Below are 22,518 nucleotides of genomic sequence, written 5' to 3' on the forward strand. Positions count from 1 at the left end.
CCCACAGAGGACAGTGGCACATTAGTGACTGGGAACAAAAGGTGGGGGGCTCTGAATCTTTATGAGGACGGCATAGCTGGCTTTTGCTGGTAGAGCAGCTGGTTTTTTAAAGTGTTTTAAAATTCTTCTGTTAGAGTCACAAATACAGAGCCGATTTCCCAGTAACAGAGCTCAGCTGACTCTCCCATTGAGGGCTGGCAAGCTCTTCCTGCCACCAGGACTTTTCTAGGTGTGGATATGTTTCTGATTTTCTGGATCTATTTTAGAACTTGAATTTACCCCCCACAGAAATAATATTTCCATGCTAGCCTACCAAATCCTATTTTAATTGACAGAAGTTCTAGCTGTTGAGGAATGAGAAGGTCTGCACATTTTCTCCCTCCAAAACAGCGATAAAACTGGATCAACTGGTCAAAACCATTTTAAGGCTCTGGAAATTGACCAAAAGTAAACAACAATTTGAGACGCATTTATTTAAAAGAAAACAGGTGACCTTTGAGTGAGAACAGTGGGAATTGTGGTGTTCTTGCCTGGGCTTACCTCCATCCTTCATTCCCTGGCAGAGTAGTTCTCCTGGGGCAGGGATGGCCACAAAAACAGCAGCTTTGATTGACTTGATTTAAAGTGGAAGGCAGAAAACCCATGCAGTGGTTCACAGAGAATATGCCTTCAGCTCTCCTGTCCTGAGGATGTGGTCCATACGTTCAGCAGAGAGATCCTGGCAGCGAGAGAGCTCTAAAGGGACTAGGGAAGACCTCAGCGCACCCCTGGCTGACTGGAGCCTGCATCCACACCAGGGGAGGTCTGGGAAGGCCTGAGGGACAGGGAAAGTTGGGGTGGACTTGAGAACTGCTGGACCATAGCATGAGCTCTCAAAACCACATGTAGATCCCTCGTTGAAGGACAGAAGCCTTACTGGCTGCAGGTGTTTGAACACAAGCCCTGAACAACCCTTGGCTGACCACTGAGATTACAGACACAGGGGTGACTCCTTGAGTGAGGCTGAAAAATAAAACCAAGAATTAAAAAAACTGAGTGGAGATGTCAGCCGCTGTGTACCATGGGTGAGAGAGATTCAACACAAAATAGCACAGCAATGCTCAAGAAAAAAGACAAAGTTGAGTTACTATATTATTTTAACGTGTCCCTTTTTTTTTTTTTTTTTTGGCGGTACGCGGGCCTCTCACTGTCGTGGTCTCTCCCATTGTGGAGCACAGGCTCTAGACGTGCAGGCTCAGCGGCCATGGCTCACGGGCCCAGCCACTCCGCGGCATGTGGGATCCTCCCGGACCGGGGCACGAACCCGTGTCCCCTGCATCGGCAGGCGGACTCTCAACTACTGCGCCACCGGGGAAGCCCCCAAATATTTTTAATACAAAAGTAGGCAGTAAAGGAGGAACAAAAAAGACCCAAGACAAACCTAAGACAAATAGCAAAATGGCAGGTGTACACCTAACCGTATCAATAATTACATTAAATGTGAATCAAAAGGCAGACTGGATAATAAAAGATCTAACCATATGCTTTCTATAAGAGGCACTCTTTAGATGAAAAGACACAGCTTGAAAGTAAAAGAGTGGAAAAGATATATCTCACAAACAGTCGTCAAGGGAGTGCTGGAGTGGCAACAGAAGAGACCACCAGATCTAATAAATGAGTTTGGCAAAGTTGTAGGATACAAGATGGGTATACAAAATCAACTATATTTCTATATATTACAAATATTCCAAAAGTGAAAGTACAAAACCAGTTCCACTCACAAGAGCATCAAAAGGAATAAAATACTTAGGAATAAGTTTAATAAATGCAAGTACACTTGAAAACTATAAAACATCCCTGAGAGAAATTAAAGAAGAGTAAATGGAGAGGTACTTCATATTCGTGGATTGGAAGACTTTATATTGATAAGATGGCAGTTCTCCCCAAACTGATCTACAGATTCACTGTAATCCCTAACAGAAATTCCAGAAGGCTTCTTTGGTAGAAATTGACAAGCCAGTCATAAAATTTATATGGAAATACAAAGAAACTTGAATAACCAAAACAGTTTTGAAAAAAAACAACAAAGTTGGATTTACACTCTCCGGTTTTAAAACTTCCGGTAATGCTACAGTAATAAAGATGCTGTGATAATGATATAAGGATGGATATGTTAATCGTTTAAACAAAATTGAGAGTCTAGAAATAAGCCCTTAGATTTGTGATCACTTGATTTTTGACAAAAGCTCCAAAGCCATTCATTTGGAAGCATGGTCTTTTCAACATGTGGTGCTGGGACAGTTGGATATGTGAAGAAATGAGCCTGGCTGGGCCTTACCTCACACAACTAACTGAAAATGTATCATAGCCCTACTAAATATAACAGCTAAAACTATAAAACTTTAGAAGAAAATATAGAAGGAACTCTTTATGTCTTTGGATTAGGCAAAGACTTCTTAGATATGACACCCGAAGGATGGTCCATAAAGAAAAAACTGATTAGTTGTACTTCATCAGAAGTTAAAACTTTTGTTCTTCAAAAGACACCATTAAAGGAAATTCCCTGGTGGTCCAGAGGTTAGGATTTCACACTGTGCTCTTACTGCTGAGGGCCTGGGTTTGATCCCTGGTCAGGGAACTAAAATCCCACAAGCTGCATGGCCAAAAAAAAAATTAAGAAAACGAAAAGGCAAGCCTCGGGGGGAAAATATTTGCAAAACATATATTTGATACAGGACTTATGTCCAGAATACATAAAGAACGTTTACAACTTAATAATAAGAAGCCAGACAACCCAGTTTAAAAGTGGGGAACTTGGGGCTGTCGTCAGCAAGTCCGCGTTAGGTACCCAAGTACCTTCTGTGTGCCATGGTTGGTTCTAGGTGTGGGAGTGGTGGCCGCGAGCAGGACTGCCTTGCTGGAGTTACTGTTCACATGGGACCAGACAGACAATAAGCAGGTAAACACAACATTCAATCAATGTTATTTCCAAGACTGAGATGAATGAAGGGACATGGCTGCTACTTTAGATGAGTTGAGAATTAAATGATGCAAACGAGCCAGTTATTCATGGAACCAGAGGGAGACCCCTCGAGGCAGATGGAGGAGCCTGGGCCAGGCTCTCAGGAGTCTGGTGTTGGGCGTATTCAGAGCCCAGCAAGAGCTCCAGCCTTGCTGGTCCCTGGTGGGCCAAGGTCTCCAGTGGTGTAAAATGAGGTCAGAGAGGTGGGCGGAGCCGGATTGCAGTTAATTAGCTTGTTTTTTTAAAATCAATTTTTATTGGCGTATAGTTGATTTACAATGTTGCATTAGTTTCTGCTGTACAGCAAAGCGAATCAGTTATACATATACATATATCCAGTCTCTTTTAGATTCCTTTCCCATATAGGTCATTACAGAGTACTGAGTAGAGTTCCCTGTGCTATACAGTAGGTCCTTATTAGTTATCTAAGTAGCGTGTATATGTCAGTCCCAATCTCCCAATTTATCCCTCCCCCGACTTTCCCCCTTGGTAACCATAAATTTGTTTTCTACATCTGTAACTCTGTTTCTGTTTTGTAACAGATTGTAGTTTTTTTTGTTTTTTGTTTTTTTTTGGCTGTACGCGGGCCTCTCACTGTTGTGGCCTCTCCCGTTGTGGAGCACAGGCTCCAGATGCGCAGGCTCAGCAGCCATGGCTCATGGGGGATCTTCCCGGACCGGGGCACGAACCCGTGTCCCCTGCATCGGCAGGTGGACTCCCAACCACTGCGCCACCAGGGAAGCCCAGATTGTAGTTTTAAGTGCAGTGGGAGCCCACCAGGGAATTCTAAGTAATGTCACGACCTTGTTCCCACTGCTCTGTGTGATAGGATTGTTAGAGGGGGGGCGTGGTGGAAGGACCACCAGTCAGAGAGAGCGGGCGAGTCAGTTGGGAGACAGGAGGATCACCGTAGAGATGGGGAGGGGTGGGTAGATACGGGCTCGCTTCCAGAGGTAGAACTAGTGGGACTGGCTTGCAGACTGGTTGTGGGGTGTGACGACCAGGGAGGAATCGACTTTTTCTGGCCTCAGCGGCTGGGTGGACTGTGTTAGGTGGGAATGGGGGGCTGGGGGGAGAAGCCGCTTACTGGGCAGGCGGGCTTTTCTCTGCCAGGCTAAGCCGGAGAGGCCTCATTAGATACTCGTGTCGGGACGGCAGGCAGACAAGCCTGGTGTTAGGCTTTCAAGGCTTAGAATTCAATGAAATCATCTAAGAAAAAATGTACATGGAAAAGAGGAGAGGACTGAGGCTTCCTTTAACAGCCTGGCTGGAGTCACCAGCTGGGAAGCGATCAAGCCAGCTTTCCAGCCGGGCCAGTCTTCACTCCAGAGTCGACTTCTATGTTCTCCTGATACACCCTGATTTACAAACCTGACTTTTTCTTCTTAGTTTCTATAGCCGGTATGTTACGAGATGTTTTTTAGTTCCTCCTTGGAAATCCTGAGCATTTGCCGTCCCATCCCCTGTCTTAGCTCGGAACGTCTTTCCTCCTGCTGTGTAAGTACTCTTCTGACTCCCAGCCTTCTCTCTCACCATCCCTCATATATATGGGTTAGTCTTTATTATTTGCCTAGAAACGATTTCATCGTATTGCTCTTTGTTCAGAAATCTTTGAATGCCTCTGGGAGAATAGCCGCAATACTCAGTCAAGAAACTCACGGCCCTTCAGAACACTCTGAATCCATCTTACCCACTAAGCTTATTTCCTGTTGTTTCTCCCAGTTTTCACTAGGTAGGCATCAGGCTGACCAGTCTTGGCCCTGGGCACTCAGCCTGACGGGGCGGCGTCATCTTTTCTGTGTCTGTCCCGCTCCGTGTCTGCAGCTACGTCGACGTTGTTGCTGTGCTCCTGAGGGGAGCCTCACTTACGTCCCCGGCCTGCGATGATCTCTTCGTGCTGCTTCTGTTCTGCCTCTTCGCAGAACGCCTTCTCTTTGTCAGGCAGCACGCCAGGCTCAGATACGCAGATGTCTGAAGTCTTCAAGGAGTGCGGTCTAGTGAAGGATACGGACCTCTAAGAGAGCAGTTTTCACAAAATGTGATTAAGACGCTCTAAATAGACCTAGTGAGATGGGTGACTGGTATTTTGATGGCTGAGCCTGGGAAACCCAGCACTGCAGTCACGGTCGGCTGCCAGACATGGTGACCTTTGTTCCTGGCTCGATGTCAGCTTCTTGAGATGGAGAAGCCATATCTTACTGTTCCTTCTATAAAAGGCAAATGTGTGGAGTCAAAGTGACATCTTTAACAAACCAACTCTGCGAAGAGATGAGACACGTGATCTAAAAATGTGAAGAATGGCTACCGTGTATCTTTAAGAGGGTGTGTTTATAAATGTGGTGATAGTGGAAGGAGCCTTTCAACTTGGTTCTTAAAGACATTGTGTGGTTAGATAGTTGATAGTCACCTATTGGTTACCTGAGGATAAACTTAACCTTTGGTTCATAACCAAACTTAAATAAACAACCTTTTTAGCAGAAATAATGTATCTTTTTAAAAAAATATTTATTTATTTGGTTGCACCAGGTCTTAGTTGTGGCAGGCGGGCTCCTTAGTTGCAGCTCACCGGCTCCTTAGTTGTGGCATGTGAACTCTTAGTTGTGGCATGCACGTGGGATCTAGTTCCCTGACCAGGCATCGAACCCAGACCCCCTGCATTGGGAGCACAGAGTCTCACCCACTGTGCCACCAGGAAGTCCCAGAAATGATGTATCTTAGAATGTGTTATTGTACACAAAGTAAAAATAACAAGAAACATTAAGGATCACATTTATTAAAATTCCATTAAATTTATGACTGGCCTATTAGAATAAAATGCAGATACTATCAAAAAGATTTTAGAAAACTGATGTTTTGATGATGGTTATAAAACTAAGTTTTGAGACTTCCAGTTAATTGTAGCAGATTAAACACACACATTTATCTGAAACTCCACTTAAATGGTAGTGAAACGTCAAAGAGGTGTAAACTACAAGACGGGGGCTGGAGATGGCATAAGAAGCCGAAACCTAAGTGCCTGCGAGGATGGTGCTGTTGAGGACCAGCTAGTCTGTCCTGCCAAGTCCAGGGCTGGATCCGGGAACTGGCCTGGCAGCCTCTGGAGAGCAGAGCCTGCATGTGGGGTGTAGGGCTGTAGAAGGCTCTGTCTTGGTGACCGGTGTCGGACCCTTTGACTTTGAAATGGTGCATGTGTTACTTTCATAAAAGTAGAGGTGAAGGAAAAGCCGAGCTCACTCCCGGATGCTGGTTTTAGAATAACAGCCTCGTATTTAGGCCACCTCCGAATGCCACCCCATAGACAAATAACTCTTCAGGTTGCCTTGCACATAATAGCCACTAAATGAAAACGAACAGACTTGATTAATCATAAATTTTTACATAGGAAACTTGAACAGTTTTTAAGCAGTCATCTTTCCAGGTCTCTGCTGACTTTATCAGGCTTAAGATCCTGTTTTGAAATATACCCAGAAATAGAACATTCACCTTTGCTTTACTTCATTCGCCCGTAGGTCAGCAAACTCTCATTATTGTCTAATAATTGTGTTTGTATTCACATGACTGGTGTATTTTTAGTGCAAAAATTTTTACCTGTGTACATATTTAGCATCTTAGCCGGTTGTCTCTCTGGTTAGTTAATGTGAGTATTGTACAGTTTTCTGGTTACTTGTTACCAAAGTCTATTTTTAAGATCCTGTAAATCATTTATTAAGTACTTTGCAAACTCTGTTTCTCACTAGTGCCATCTTTGGAGTTAAATCTAGTGTCCACCCCCTGCCAATATTTACTGCTTTTTTGTATCAACAGTTCTTGGCTTACATTTATTGCTATTTAAATAGATTAAAATGTAGAAATCACTAGATTAAGTGAATTATAGTTTTGATTATTTAATTTGAAATGGTGTATTCTAGAAATGGAAATGTGTAATTGTGGAAAGTAATTTTGGAATAGATTTTAAAAGGAACGGAGTGTAGGTTTGGAGAAGTATTTACTTAGAGGTGTTTGCTTTTTAAATTGAGTGGAGTCTCTCTTCAAAATTACATAATAACCTATGATATGCAGGGTTATATGCCAGGAAGTAGAGGTAAGGTTTGGAGATACCAATTGGAGGAAAACTTGACCCCTGACTTAAAGGCTGTTGTGACCCCCTAGCAGTTGTAACCTGAGCTTACCTTCTGTCAGCTTTACAGTTTTCACTTAGCAGGGCCATTGAGACAGAAGGAGGGGAATCAAATAAGACTCAGGACGGTTTAGCAAGAAACGATTATAAAAGAACACAGTTATCTTTAAAGTGAAATGGAGCCTTGTTTCAGCAAATCATGACCAACCTGAGACAACACTGATGGTGACTAACTTATCCTCCCCCAAATTGCTGGAATTCCATTGATCACCTGTGTGCATGTGTGATGGGTGAGCTCAGTGTTGCCAGGCTTCTCTAAGCTTCAGTAATATTCTAGTTTCATCTATCTTAAATAATTCTTATTTCTTAAGTTATCAAAATAGAAGCCTATGTAAATGTGTTTCATTCATCCAGTAGAACCAAAGAAAGAACTCAGTTTTGTTTTTTTTTAAGTTGGATTCTGGGGCAACAAAAGTTCATGAAGAAATTTGGATTTTGTTCTAAGTGTGGTGGGTAGCTGCTGGCAAGTCCTGAACATTCTGGATGCTGTGAGTATAACAGACTTGGGAGGGAGTGGGAGCAGGGAGCTAGTCAGGATGCTCTTACAGTGGTCCAGGCCTGGACCTGCTTCCAGTGGGAACTACTCAGTCCAGGGTATATTTTGATATGGATGTGGGTCATACATGATGTGAAATATGAAGATGGATTTGAAGACTCGGATATGGGATGTGAGTATAGAGATACATCAAAAATGACTTTAGTTTTTTGGGCAAAGCAACTGGGTGAAAGATGATGCCATTAATCAAGACAGAGAAGACTAGGAAGAGGAATTGTTTTGGTGAGGTCAGAATTTCTATTTTGAACATGATAAATTTGAGATGCTTGTTAGGCAACCAAATAGAGATGTTAAGTAGCTTGTTGATTGTTTGAGTTTGGAGGTTAGGAGACACGTCTAATCTAGAGATATAAAATCTGGGTGCTGTCGGTATGCAGCAGTAGGTAAACACCTACATAGTTTAAAATCATGGAGCTGGATGAAATCCTTTTGGAAATAGGTGGAAATGGAGAAGAGGCCTGAACCCTGGGGCCCCAGGTGGAGAAGGAATCTGCAATGGAGATGGTAAAATTTGTTTCCAAGTAATTTTTAAATCAACTTTATTTAGGTAAAATTTACCTAAAACAAAATAGAACCACCAGTTCTGTGAGTTTGGACAAATGTATAGACCTGTGTAAGTACCCCCCAAATCCAGATACAGGACACCTCACTCATCCCCCGAAGTTCCTTCATTCCCCTTGTAATCATTCTAGCCCAGTCCCCTGCAACCAGCTGTCTGCTTTCTATCACCATAGATTAGTTTGCCTGTTTTAGAATTTCATATAAGTTGAAGTATGTAGTAAGTAATCTTCTGTGTCTGGCTTTTTAAACTCAACTTAATGCTTTAAAATTCATTCATGTCATTGTGTTGATCAACAGTATGTTCCTTTTATTGCTGAGTACCCTTCCATTGTGTAAATATACCACCATTTACATATCCTTTCACCTGTTTATTAATGGTCATTTGGATTATTTCAAAATTTGGGGGACTTCCCTGGCGGTCCAGTGGTTAGGACTTTGCCTTCCAGTGCAGGGGGTGTGGGTTCAACCCCTGGTCAGGTAGCTAAGATCCCACATGCCTCGCAGCCAAAAAACCAAAACATAAAAACCAGAAGCAATACTGTAACAAATTCAATAAAAACTTAAAAAAAAAAAAACCGTCCACATCAAAAAAAATCTTTAAAAAAATTGTATGTATTTAAAAAAAACCCAAATTTGGGTTATTAGGAATAAAACTTCTAAAACATTCTTGTACAAGTCTTTTTATGGATATACGTCTTCATTTCTCTTATGTAATAAATACCTAGAGAGGATTTGCTGGGACGTAGGGTAAAAGTATGTTTAATCGTATAACAAACTGCCAAACTTTCCCAAAGTGGTTATACCATTTTACACTCCTACAAGCAATGTGTGAGAGTACCAGTTGTTTACATTCTCATCAACACTTGGTTTTATCTGTCTTTTCAATGTTAGTCATTCTAATATGTGTACAGTGGAATTTCACTATGATTTTAATTCAGATTTCTCATGACTGATGATGTCAAGCATCTTTTCTTGCCCTTTTGACCAATTGTACATCTTCTTTTGGGACACGTTTATTCGAACCTTCTGACTTGAATTTTATTACTATCTTATAATTCATTCTTTCTGTTTTCTGGTTGTAAGTCTTTTACAGGTATGTGGATATATTCTCCCAGCCTGTGACTTGCCTTTTCATCTTCTTGGTGGTGACTTTTGACAAACAGAACTTTTAAGTTTTGATGAAGTCAATTTAACAATTTTTTATTTGATACTTTAGAGCTTTCTGTGTCTTTTCTAAGATGTCTTTGCCTGCCTAAGGTTATAAATATCTTCTTCTAGAAGATTTATGGTTTTAGTTTTTATGCTTATGTCAGTGATCCATTCTGAGTTAATTTTTTTGTGTGCTATGAGGCAAGGGTTGAAATTAGTTTTTTTCCGTGTATGTATCCATTTGTCCCAGCACTATTTGTCCACATACCGTCTTTTCTGTTTTGAATTGCAATTCACCATATATGTGTGACTTTATTTCTAGACTCTTTATTCTGTTCATTGATCCACGTGTCTAACGTGCACAGCACTTGTAACATCTGAATACTAACTTTACTTTCTCCTTAATTATTTTAAAGTTCCATTGTATAATTTTTTTTAATGTACTTATTTTATTTATTTATTTTTGGCTGTGTTGGGTCTTTGTTGCTGCGCGCAGGCCCCCTCCAGTTGCAGTGAGTGGGGGCCACTCCTCACTGCGGTGCAAGGGCCTCTCATTGCGGTGGCGTCTCTTGTTGCAGAGCACGGGCTCTAGGCGCGAGGGCTCAGAGCACTGTAGTTGTGGCTCGCGGGCTCTAGAGCGCAGGCTCAGCAGCTGTGGCACACGAGCTTAGTTGCTCTGCGGCATGTGAGATCTTCCCGGACCAGGGCTTGAACCCGGGTCCCCTGCACTGGCAGGCGGATTCTTTTTTTTTTTTTTTTTTTTTTTTTTTTTTTTTTTTTTTTTTTTTTGCTGTACGCGGGCCTCTCACTGCTGTGGCCTCTCCCGTTGCGGAGCACAGGCTCCGGACACACAGGCTCCGCGGCCATGGCTCGCGGGCCCAGCCGCTCCGCGGCATGTGGGATCTTCCGGGATCGGGGCACGAACCCGTGTCCCCTGCATCGGCAGGCGGACTCTCAACCACTGCGCCACCAGGGAAGCCCCTGGCAGGCGGATTCTTAACCACTGCGCCACCAGGGAGGCCCGTCTCCTTAATTTTTTTTCTCTGTTTGCTTACATACTTTTTGTTTTACAGTGTCCCTTGTATTTAAAGTGGCTTCAGAAATTACTTAGAAATTCAAAGACTACAGAATGTTTTGAAAGAGAAGAGTAGAGTTTGAGGAGTTAGGCTACCTGATTCCAAGATTTCAAAGAGAGCCTTGGAGAGTATAGACAGTGGGGAAGGCAAAATAAGGAGGAAATGCAGTTAGCACTCAGATATGCAGGCCTTTCCTGAATTTGGGCTGCACCCAAAGCCATCTGAGCTCAGGCACCTTGGAAAGCGAACAGTTTAATTTGATTTCAGCACATTCAAACAGCTACTCATTTATTAGTTTTTGTCTTTATTCCCATCAAGATTTTGAACCTTTTGTTGATGTTGCCTGTTTTCCTCATTAGGGGAGAAATTCTTTCCCAGTTCACATCATTGCTAGCCCATTAGTTTCCATAGTCCCTGAGCACTTTGTTTTTCCCTGAACAATTTCCAATTTGTATCTAATATCTAGAGAATGGGTATTTTAGATGTGGTTTCTCTTTTTAAAATGGGGCGGTAATTCAACATTTATATTTTAATGAATAATAAAAGGTTCTTTCTGGAGCTCTTCAAATCTTGTTGATTTAATTTTGTTATGAGTGATGATAATATCAGGATGCTTTGAAAAACTGCAAAGAGCAGAAATCCCAGCTCATAGAGGTATAATGGTATAACAGTACAGGAAGATTTACCTCCTGAAGCAAGAAGTCCTGAGGCAAGGCAGTTCTTGTTGGTTAACTCAGCAACTCAGTTTTAATGAGGGCATCAAAAAGTTCTATTTTTTGCTCTATATAGCTTTTCTGCTTTGCTATGTCAGCATATTGTCTGTAGGCTAGCTCCTTTTATAAGCTGGGCTTATCAACATGACAGTAGCAAGTGTCCTACTTCAAGGAGAAAGCCTTTCCAAAAGCTCTGTGTCATGTTTCATTGACCGTGCTTAAGTTTTATGCCCACATGTAAACTGGTCAGTTGCGAGGAGGACGAGACCACAGTGATTCAGTTAGCAGAGTCAGGCTCCCTCCCTGTGTGTCTGCCTTTTATAAGGAAGAGAACTATGGTTCAGAAGTAAAGAAACTTTCTTAAGATCACACAGATAGGAAGAGTAAAAAGTGATGGGGCCGTTACTTAAATCTAGATCACGTCTGTCTGGATTTTATTTGCATGCATATTTTTCTGTTTGAAGACATTCAGTGAAACCCATGCAGTGACCATAGCACTTATAAGAATATCGTGCACGTATGTATTGACTTATATGTCTGCTTTCCTCTGCTGTTGTGTGAACTTGAAAAATCAGGGGCTTTCCCCATCACCCTTTCCTGCAGCCTATCTCAAAAGAAAAGATAACAACAGAAGTTTGGTGTGCTTTGGTATCAGTTAGGAATACATTTCAGTTGCAGAAAAAAACCACCACCTGAGATTTTTTTCTGGACTTAGGTTTTTCAGAGCCAGTGTAGCTGCTCAGCAGTGTTTATCAAAGGAGCAGGTTTCTTGTTCTGCGGTGCTGACTTCGCCTGTTAGATCGCTACTTCATGGGTGCAAGATGGTTGCTGCAGCAGCAGTCAGATCCATAGTCTGGGCAGAAGGAATTCACACCACACCAGCTGCGTGTATCCCCTCTTTTTCTTTGATTCTCACAGAATGCTTTCATTGACTTTTGACAAACTCATAGCTAATCTATGGTTGCAATTCAACCATGATTTGACAGCATTAGACTACAGATTTTTTTCCAGTTCAGTAAAGAAGTTCCTCACATCATGGGCAAACAAATGTGGTTCCATTTTGAATGTCGGTTGATATTTTTGTTTACATTAATGAGTAAATTGAAAGTGAAACGATAAAGATATATGTTGGCACTTCACTCTTCTTGTCCATAATGTGGGTAAGAGCAACTTCTTTGCTGAATTGAATAACAGTTTTTAAATACTGGAAGAATAAGATTTCCTCTTTTTTTTTTTTTTTTTTTTTTTTTGGCTATTCACAATGTAGTGGCTACAGGTCATGACATACTTTTAAAAGTTTAACATGCATTATTGGCATTCTCTTCATTACTTCTAATTCAGCTCAGCAAACTTCTTCTTCCGTAAAGGGCCAGATCGTAAATATTTTAGGCTTTGAGGGCCATGCAGTTGCTGGTGCAACTATTCAGCTTAGCTCTTCTAAGGCAAAAGCAGGCATAGACAATATGTATGTAAACGGGCATAGGTGTGGTCAAATAAATTTCATTTATGTAACAACAAGGAGGGGGCGAGATTTGTCCTACAGGCTTCAGTGTGATGATCCCTGCTTTAAACATTCTGTAGTGTTTGCCAGTTTTCAAGATGTGTAAATACTTCCACCACGGTGGATTTAAAGCTACTAACTTGATGCCCCTGAATGTGGGATCGGGAAGAAATGCTCAGTAGCTCACAATTACATACTATTTCTACCGCACAGATACAGGAGATGTAAATCACCTCAAGAGCACAGAAAATAGCAAAAGTCAGGAAGTAATTGAGAAGTGATGAGTTTGAACATTTAATACCTTTGAAAGATAATTTCTTTAATCGTATGTTTATATCATTTAGTTTTTAGTAATGGCTGTGTTTAACAACCACTTTACAAAAACTCTTGAAAAATTAGCAGCTTTCATAAGCTGGTATGAGCCGGATCTGGAACACTCCTGCAGATGGCCACCACCATGGGCCACACAGACGTGTACCTTCCCAGGAGCCTCAGCAGACGCCTGCATACACCTCATAGGTAGAACTGTGTCTCTTGCCACCTCTAATGGCATGAGAGGCTGGGAAATGGAATATTTAGCCTTTGGCCTCTATAGGCAAGGAAAGCAAGGGTGAACAGAGATGGAAATGCACATGGAGTGAGTCAGCCTAGAGTGTCTGCTACAGTTCTGTTCTAGAGCTTTTTCCATGATGTATCTGTATATGTTTATATATACACCTACATATGTGTACATATATAGAGAACCTAAAATGGGATTGCATTTTAAGCACACTGTTCTTTAGCTTACTTTTTCCACTTGACTCTGACTTTCATTGTGTGTACATACAAATATCTCTTTATTCACTGTTACTGAATGCTATAATGTGGCTTTCTATTTATTTTATTATTTACATTTATTATAGCTAATATCATTGGAGACATTTAGTTGGTTTCCCATTTTTATCATTAAATACAGTGCTTTAGTGAATATCTTTGTATGTATCCTTGTGCATATATATAAGTATTTTTATTTTTTAGGATAGACTTCTTGCAGTGAAATTGGCGGTTCAAAGAGTATGTACAAATTCTGAGGTATGCTGCAAAATCACCTACCAAAAAAAGATGTTTAAAATTTCATCCCTGCCAGCTATGTTTGCGAATGCCTGTTTTTCCCTCCCAAACTGGATATTATCTACTTTTAAACTTTTGCCAGTCTTACTAGTCTTTTTTTTTTTTTTGGCTGCTCTGTGCATGGCATGTGGGATCTTAGTTCCCCAGCCAGGGATCAAACCCGTGCTCCCTGCATGGAAGCACGGAGGCTTAACCACTAGACTGCCAGGGAAGCCCCTACTTTTAAACTTTTGCCAGTCTTAAAGTAGTATCTACTTTTAAACTTTTTATATTGGATAAATATTATAATTCTAATAAGCATTTCTGGATTATTATTATTATTTCCTGGTCATTCTTTATCATGAATCTAATTTATTTTTCTAAATGGACTGGCCGTTATAATTTTTTTATTCTATAAGTTGCTCATTCACATTCTCATCCATTTTTTCACTTGAATTCTTAATTTCTTTCTTTGTTGACTTGTAGAATTTCATCATTAGGGATATTAACCTACGTGTAGTAGATAATTTCTGTTACTTATTTAATTTTCTGTCATCTCTCATACAGAAATTTCCAATAATCTCTATATAATAAATATTGTCACATTTTGTCTTTGTGGCATTTATGATTTTTGTCATGCTTATGAAGGTTTCTCCAGTTCCAGAAATTTGAGGATATTCTTTTGTGTTTTATTCTAGACTTTTTACTGTCTTATTTTTTTTTCACAGTCTGACTGGATTTTTGTATGTGTGTGTAGTGTGAACTCGAAAACTATTTTTATTTCTGAAAGGAGAGCTAACTTTTTACACTTCATTTGCCTCATTCATCTTCTTCCCACTAATTTCATATGCCAGCTTTATAATTACCAAAACTTTCAGTTGTACAGTGAGTCTTTTTTTGAACTTTCTTCTCTGTAAGGTTAATCTTTTGGCCTGTTTCTGCATCAATACTGCGTTATAAATCACCGTGACATATTCTTTTATCTGGTAGGAGAGGGCAAGTCCTCCTCATCATATGTTTGTTTAGTTTTCCAGAAGACCCTGCAAGTCAACTAATCAGGTTCCACTAAAAGTTTTGTTGGGATTTTGCTTGGGATTATGATGCTAAATTTAGAGATTTGAGGGGAGTGGACTCTAATGTTATTTGAATTTTCAAAATAAGTCTAAAAGTAAGTTATTTTACACTAACACATATACCTCTTCTTTCCCACTTCAAAAACTTTCATATGCTTTCCCCCATGAGTTACTAGTGTTTCAGGGCCAGCAAAGTACTGAATTTTTTTTTCTTTTTTTTCTTTTTGTGGCACGCGGGCCTCCCACCCCTGCGGCCCCTCCCGCCGCGGAGCACAGGCTCTGGATGTGCAGGCCCAGAGGCCACGGCCCACGGACTAAAGAGGCCCCTGGTGGACCCAGTATACAGTGGTGAACAGTGATAGGATAGCTGTAGTAGACCTTTCTGTTCAAATAGGAGGGGAATGCAGGTCACTTAGCAATCCCCAGTCCGTAACAATTGTGACCTCCAGACAGACACCTGTTATCACTTCCTTGATTAGGGCCCAGACCTAGTCCCTGCAAGTGGTTCTCTGTGGCTCTTGGCTTCACCCCTAAACTCTTGACTCCACACCCTGAGCTCTCCTTCCTTTTTCATAAGAAATAGCCAGATTTTGCAGTTGAATAGTTTTCTTAGCCTACGACCCAACGGTAGATAGTTGGGCACCCAAAGGTCTGTTTTCATTTTGAGCTGTCTCTCCCTTTCAGTCCAGTCTCATGTAACTCCCTTAAAAATGATGTGGGCTTCCTGTGTATCTAATTATAACCCCCTGCATTAGACAAAAGCTGCACCCACAGATCTCTTTTTGATAGTCTCCTTTTTAATTTGGTCTGAAAGTGCTGTGGGACAACATCCTTAAGGTTCCTAAAAATGTTCTTGCCTTGTAGAGAGTCTAAGAGGTATATACCCTTAAGATTCTTAGAAACTCTTTTTTTAAATCTAAGAGGTTCCATAAAGTTGTGTCCTTAAATCTTTCTGAGGTGTCATCAAGAGCACCCCTGACTTCATCTTTACTCTGATTACTTTAAGAATATTTTGCTGACAAGAAAGACTATCCTGAGCCCTTTCTACTTTTCCTAAATTCTGCTCAAACCCTACACATTTTGTTTTTTAGTTCATCTCTCTCTACCCGTACCTTGTTGTATGCATCTAAGAGAAACCTTTCAGCACTTTTATTGGGTATTTTTCGTATATTCCATGTTACAGCAGGCAGCAGTGTTCCCCGGTATAACCTGGGGTGCCTTTTCTCTGCTTCCAGTTCTAATTTCCCTCCTGCTCTTTAGGTCTTCGGTAGCAATCTCCTTGAGACCTTTCCTGCTGCCACCTGCTCCCTGTCCTACAGCCAGTGTGTGTTAGGTTTTTCCTATGGTAGCACCCTGTTTTCACTTACCAATTTCTGTTCTGATTATGTCACTACATCAAAATGCAGTGGCTTAAAATAAAGTGCTTATTGTTCTGTGAGTCAGGAATTCAGGAAAGGGTCAACTGAATAGAGCCCTCTTTTTCACCTGACATCAGCTTCTTCACGTAACATGTATAGAGACTTAGTGCTCCCTGGCACCTCACTCTCTGACACTCCCTTCCTCCAGAACCTGTACATGTGTTGGTCTTGGGACAGTCTTACTTTTTTCCTGACAAACAACTTCCAAAAGGCAGGAAGGAGAAACTGCCAGGCTAATTATGGGCTGCACCTGAACTAGCAAAGTGTTACTTCTACCATAGTCTACTGGTCAGTGCCGTTAGAGGGCCAACGGAGATTCAAAGCGGGTAGAGAAAGAGACTCCTGCTCCTGAAGAGGGGACCGAGGGGCAGGTTGTAGAAGAGCATGTGAAGTGGGGCCCTCTCTGGAAAATGCAGTCTGCCGCATGATATTAGAAGTTATGTTAGGTTTGATTTCTCAGCGTTTTGTGTATGGGTATGCACGTGTGCCATTTTATCAGATATAGCTATCAGGAATATATTAACTCTGTAAATCATTTGAATTAGGAAGCTTTCCTCCCTTTTTCTTTGCTCAGGAATAATCCAAGTAGATCAGAATTACCTACTGGTATAAAGTTTGAAAGGACCTTTTCATAATACCTCCTCAGTTGCCTACCTGAGAAGTTTAAGGTTTCAATTTAGCCAAATATGTTGGTCTCTTTCCATTGATTTCTTCATTATATATGTTTAGAAAGTCCTTCGCCAATTTGAGAATGTTTGAATATTTATCCACAGCCCCTTTGTGTTTTGGTTTTGTGTTGTATTCATAATTCTTTAATCCATCTAGAATTGTTTAGATGAAGATACAACTCCCTTCCCCCAGCCACATCGTTAGCGAATTAGGTGATAATCAATCCATTCCTGCTAATTTGCATTGCAGCCTTCATTTTATGCAATGTTATGGATTCTAGAGTCTGTGGATTTCTGTTCTATTGATATGTAAATTCTTTTTCCCATACTGTGTGTTTAATTATTGTAACTCTCTCCCATACATCTTAAGACTGAAAATTACTAAACGTTCATGTTTTAAAATGTGAGTAAAGACCACTTGACCCACACTAAGTGTTTATGATTTTAGACAGTTGAGGACAAGTTTTAAAAATCCTATTAAGAACTTTTTAAATGTATATTTCAGCCAAATATTTTCATACTAGATTTTGTTTTCTAGAAAGAAGGAGGAATAAATAGAACAGATATCAATACTCAACATATTCAGTTTCATGCTGTGAGCATGACTTTCAGATACATAATTTGGTGTATGGAGTTTTTTCAGAAGGAGAAAATGAATAAAGGTAGGAACTAAATGCACTTACCATTGAAGATGGTACAAAGTTCGAGTAAACTGAAGCAGACACTAGTAAAGATTTTTAAAACTTATTGAAGAAAGCTATTTGTGGAGTAGATCTAGTAATATTTAATTTTTTGAACCGTATCATATAGTTAATAAATTAGTTTAAACTTTAACAAAATGAATCTTTTTATTTCACTAATCTAGCTTATTTTTGTTTTCCAGATATTGTTTTGTGTTTGCTTTGGGTTACCTCACAGTATGCCAAATTACTAGAGTCTATATCTTTGATTATGGACAATATTCTGCGGATTTTTCAGGGTAAGCCTGTTTATCTATTCTAACATGTTGGTTAAAGGACAAAATATGGTTGCATTTAGTAGTTCAAATGAAAAGCTCTGTTAGTTGAAAATTCTTTTATGAATTTAGCATTTTTCTTCTTGTAAAGTGGTCTTTTATAGTACTACATAAGTCACAAAAATAACCTGGTTTTTAAAATTGATTTATACAAAATTTCTAAATACATGGCAATTAAATTTGTTGTACAGCATTCTGCTCTTGAAAGCAGTTTCTAATTCTGTTAGGAATTTCTGCAATCACTTGTCACTAATGCAAACCAGCCCCTTTGAGCCTGCATCCTTGCTACCTTCCCTCCTCCCCCCCTTCCCTCCCTCCTTTCCTTCCTTCTTCCTTTCTCTGGAGTCCCTTTTATACAATCATTCCACCAGCTTCTGTGGAACATCTGATTGCTTGTTCTTGCTTCTTAGCACACTGTGGGACTTTCTTCGGACTGGAGGTCCTCGGACTGGCTTTGTCATTCTGAATTTCCAAGAGAGGGCACTTGAGCATGTATTTTACTTCTATGCATTTCACTTCTATGGAATGTTTTACATTCTTTTATATTCAGTATTCTACTGAGTGGTAGAAATAACTTCTGGCTTTTATTCCTTCAAAGGAGATTGAGTCCCTCCTTGGTACTGGAGAGGTCTTTTCCCTGTAACAAAACCGATGGAATGTCTATGATGAGATAAATGCAGTCCAAGTCCTTACGAAAGAACTTGCTCACCATCTTTATAAAGGGACACCTGCTAACACCTAGGTACCAGGTGGGGAAGTTGAAGATAAAACTCTATAGTCTTTATGTCAAGCCTGACAGCTCTGTTGAACAAGATACAGAAGACCTGCTCTTAAGTCAGTCTTGAGTCATCTGGACAGGATAAAAAATGACCAGTAAATCCAACTTAAGGATAGTAAGTGGGAAAAATAAAACAAATCATGACATCTATGAAAAAAATTGTTCAACAATAGAAAAGGCCCCAAGTTGTATAAGCTTAGAGAAAAATCACTGTTGTAAAACAAGAGAACTTCAGAAGATGAAATATCTTTTTCTCCTTAATGAGATCAAAGTGGATTTTACTTTTATTAAACAGATTTTTAAAACAGGCTTGGATGAAAGGAGACTGCATCCAAAAGAACAAACAAAACCAAGACAAAACAACATTGATTAAATACACTAAAACACTAGTTAGTCAAATTAGCAATGTATTGAATAGAATTGAGAAATACACCTGCCATTCAGAAGAAGTGAATAGATGCTGGTGATCTAGCTTATAAATAATAGGAATTCTTGAAGAAAAGAGCTATTGAGCAGAATCAATAAATGTATTGGGCCACCATGAAAACCTTGGTGAACTTGAAGAGGTAACCCAGGTCACGTGTTGTCATCCTAGTATAACGAAAGTAGGAACTAGCTGCTTATATTTTTAAACCGCCAGATTTAATAAGTAATTTAATGTAGCTGACTTGAGTTTATTAGTATGGATTGGTGCAAGTACAAATTTGTGAGACCCAGTATTTGCTGGATCCTTGTAACCCCCCCTTCGTTTCAATCTTAGTCCTTACCTTTTTTATTTACTTTATCTGCTGTTCTAAACTCATGTCACTCTCTAGCTAGGGGTAGGCTAACCTGTCAAAACAATGACATCATTTTGGTGGCTTTACATAATGAAGGTTTATTTTCCACTCACAGTCCAGTCCAGTGAGGAGGGGGCCTCTGCTCTGCACAGTCATTCAGGGAACCAGGCTCCTGCTTTCTTGTGGCCCTGCCTCCTTCAGGGTCTCTGGAATCCTCTTGATTAAGTAGATGGCGGGGGTGTGTCCAGCAGTGAGTTGAGCAAAGAGAGAACATGCCATGCTTTCTCTCATTCTGTTGGAAAAGGCTAGTTCCATGACCCCACAATTTAGAGGATAGTTTACGTTAAGAACAAAATGCGTGTGACATGGCTTTAAGTATTTTAATGAAATTAAAATATTCACTTAAATGTTTAAGTATAATTTAAAATATTGAAATATGTCAAAGAGAAATAACATAGCGTTTTAAAGGTGGACAACCTGATATAAAACTCCCAGTTTAATGTGTGATTTTTATCCATTAGGAGAAAACATATGACCATTATCAGTGAACTGACAAAGATTAGACAGAGACACATCAGCTCAAGGAGACCATCGAGGCTGAACTAAGTTAAAGGACTCTCTCTTTTTTTAATGGGCACAGAAGAGAAAAGAAGCATTTAGAAGCCTTGAGTGTGTGACAACACATGAGCAGAAAAGATCCTGACTTGATCCTAATAAGGATAGATATGGTAGCCATCCAAAATGCTGGCTGTCTGAAGAAGGTAGAACTGAATAAAGGGAACCATTCTTTGTGCTAAGCTGTCCCGTTGCCCTGAAGTTAGAAAAGGGAAGCCAAGCTCTTGCTGAGAAATAGCATGGGAACTGTTTTGTACAGGGCAGTGTTACTTGCAGAGGTGTGGAACACTGATTTTGTGTGTGTGTGGCACACGTGTGTATGTGTGTGCAATGAGAGAGAGAGAAATAGGTTCAATATACATTTAAAATGTTGATTAGATTAAAGGGACTCACCTCTTAATAGAAGCTTCTTTTTGCAGAAAGGTTGAAAAGCTAGGATGTTAGCTTTCACGTTGGCCTCAGAAAATAGATACAAGAGAAGTATAAAACAATGAAATGGCTTTCCTTTATATCAGCAATAACCAGTTAGAAAATATAATGGAAAAAAGATCCTAGTTTCAAAAGCAGTAAAAACTATGAAATATTTAAGAATACATGTAAAAAGAAATGCAGGGACCTCTGTATAGAAAACTGTGAAACTTTACTATAGGATATAAAAGAAGACTGACTGGAGAAACATCTTGTTTATTCAGAGAGTAACAGTCAGTATTGTAAAGATGGTCCTTTTTCTCTAGTTAATCTGTAAATGTTATGCAATTTAAGTTGAGGTTTTGAGGGAAATTAGACACATTGAAAAGTTTCTCTGGAAGTGTTTGAGAGTAGCAAATTCAATATAAAAACATACACTGCTTGTAAAGCAGCTACCATTTAAATATTGTAGGACTGACATAGGAATAGCCAAATCCAAGAAGCCAGCATAGAGAAACAGACCCGTGTATCTGGGAAATAAATGTACAGAATGAAAATGCTGGGATTATAGGTCAATGAGGAAAGCCCCTCTCGATATTCAGTAAATGGTATTGAGACAGAAAAAGAAACGTAAATACTTGCATCCTTGTAGATGGAAGCAGAAAAAGATATTTTTGGGGCAGGAAGATAATGAGTTCTGACTGGAATATGTCGATTTTTGTGGAGCTTAAGGGTTGGTTAAGCATCCACCAAAAAAAAGATATACGTGACATGTTTTCCGTTGAAATCAAGAATATATTTTAGAGCTAACCAGATAGTACCAGATGCTCAGTAAGTGTCTTATTACCAGCTGCCCCTGTGTGTTCATTCAGCTAAGATTTATTGAGCATGCGCTATACGTTTCACTGGGTGCTAAGCACTTTTGCAGGTGGCAGTCGTGTCAAGCAGAAGAAGGGAGAGACCATGCGGTCTAAAAGCTCCATTCCGCCCCTCTGTACTCACTGAGCTGGGTCCTGGAAGGTTCCTGCTGCTCTCACCATCCTCCGCTCTGCTGTGCCCCGCACCTGTGTTGTAAATAGGGTTGCTGTAAATTATTCAGCCCGTAAACCGCAGTGTTCCATTTATCCTGTTTCATCCTGTGGGAGCGTCTCCCGACACCTTGACCTACATTTGGTTAGGGGAAGCATTCCGCCCAGCTGCCACGGATGTAGTTCAGGTTACCAGGAGTAAACAGGCACGGGTCTGTTCTATGGTTTGGTATGTCTGTTCCCCGCCCTACCTGAGCCTTTTCCCCGAGTTTATGTTTGTTCACAGAGCAGTGTGGTATCACGGTATTTGTCAGAAATCTGCAGTGTTCTCTTAAGACTCTAAAAAGTTGATCACTGGCCTTCAAAGCCCCCACTGCGCGTGCTCAGCCTCACCTCTCAGCCTGTCTTGTCTGATGCTGCAGCCACTTTCATGTCCTCACGCTTTACTGCCCATCAGATGCTTTCTGCCGGGAACACCCTTCCCAACCCTACCTGCGTATCCAGACCTCCCTGCTCTTAAAGGCCCAGATGAAGTGACTCCTGTTCGAGGTGTTTCCCCCTCAGTTTGCTTAGTCTGAAGTTATCTCTCATTTCTCTGCACATTTCTTCAGATATCTCATTTAGCACTTAACACTTTTTAATGCAGCTCTTCATGTACCGGTTTAGCTCCTAATTGAGTGAGAAAGCTCCTTCAGAGACAGCACTTTACAGTTAAGTATTGCAGCCCTCCAGTGCCTTCTGCTGAGTAGCAGTTCCGCTATTTATTGAACGAAGGTTTTATCAGACATCTGCTGTGCCTCAGATACTGTTCATGGTATTTGTCCTATTGCTGTTTTATTTAATCCACACAGTGGCTTTATTATCCCCATTTTATAGATAATAATTTTGGGGGGGCAGTTAAATAGCTCCCCTG

At 40.5% G+C, this 22,518-nt stretch overlaps 1 protein-coding gene across 2 annotated transcripts in view; it reads left to right on the plus strand.

The window, feature by feature from the left end:
• MBOAT2 (membrane bound glycerophospholipid O-acyltransferase 2) overlaps positions 1-22,518 on the plus strand; it is a gene marked incomplete at both ends in the record, with an annotated part of 106,826 nt that overhangs the window by 58,422 nt on the left and 25,886 nt on the right. The window contains one exon of one of the 2 annotated variants that reach the window (XM_079721091.1): positions 17,866-17,961. The exons of the other annotated variant lie outside the window; for it this stretch is intronic. Coding sequence (XP_079577217.1) covers positions 17,866-17,961 — 96 coding nt within the window. The remainder of the gene's footprint in view (positions 1-17,865; positions 17,962-22,518) is intronic. 2 annotated transcript variants of the gene reach the window in all.

Source organism: Hyperoodon ampullatus (assembly GCF_949752795.1).
Source record: "Hyperoodon ampullatus genome assembly, chromosome: 15".
NCBI lineage: Eukaryota > Metazoa > Chordata > Mammalia > Artiodactyla > Ziphiidae > Hyperoodon > Hyperoodon ampullatus.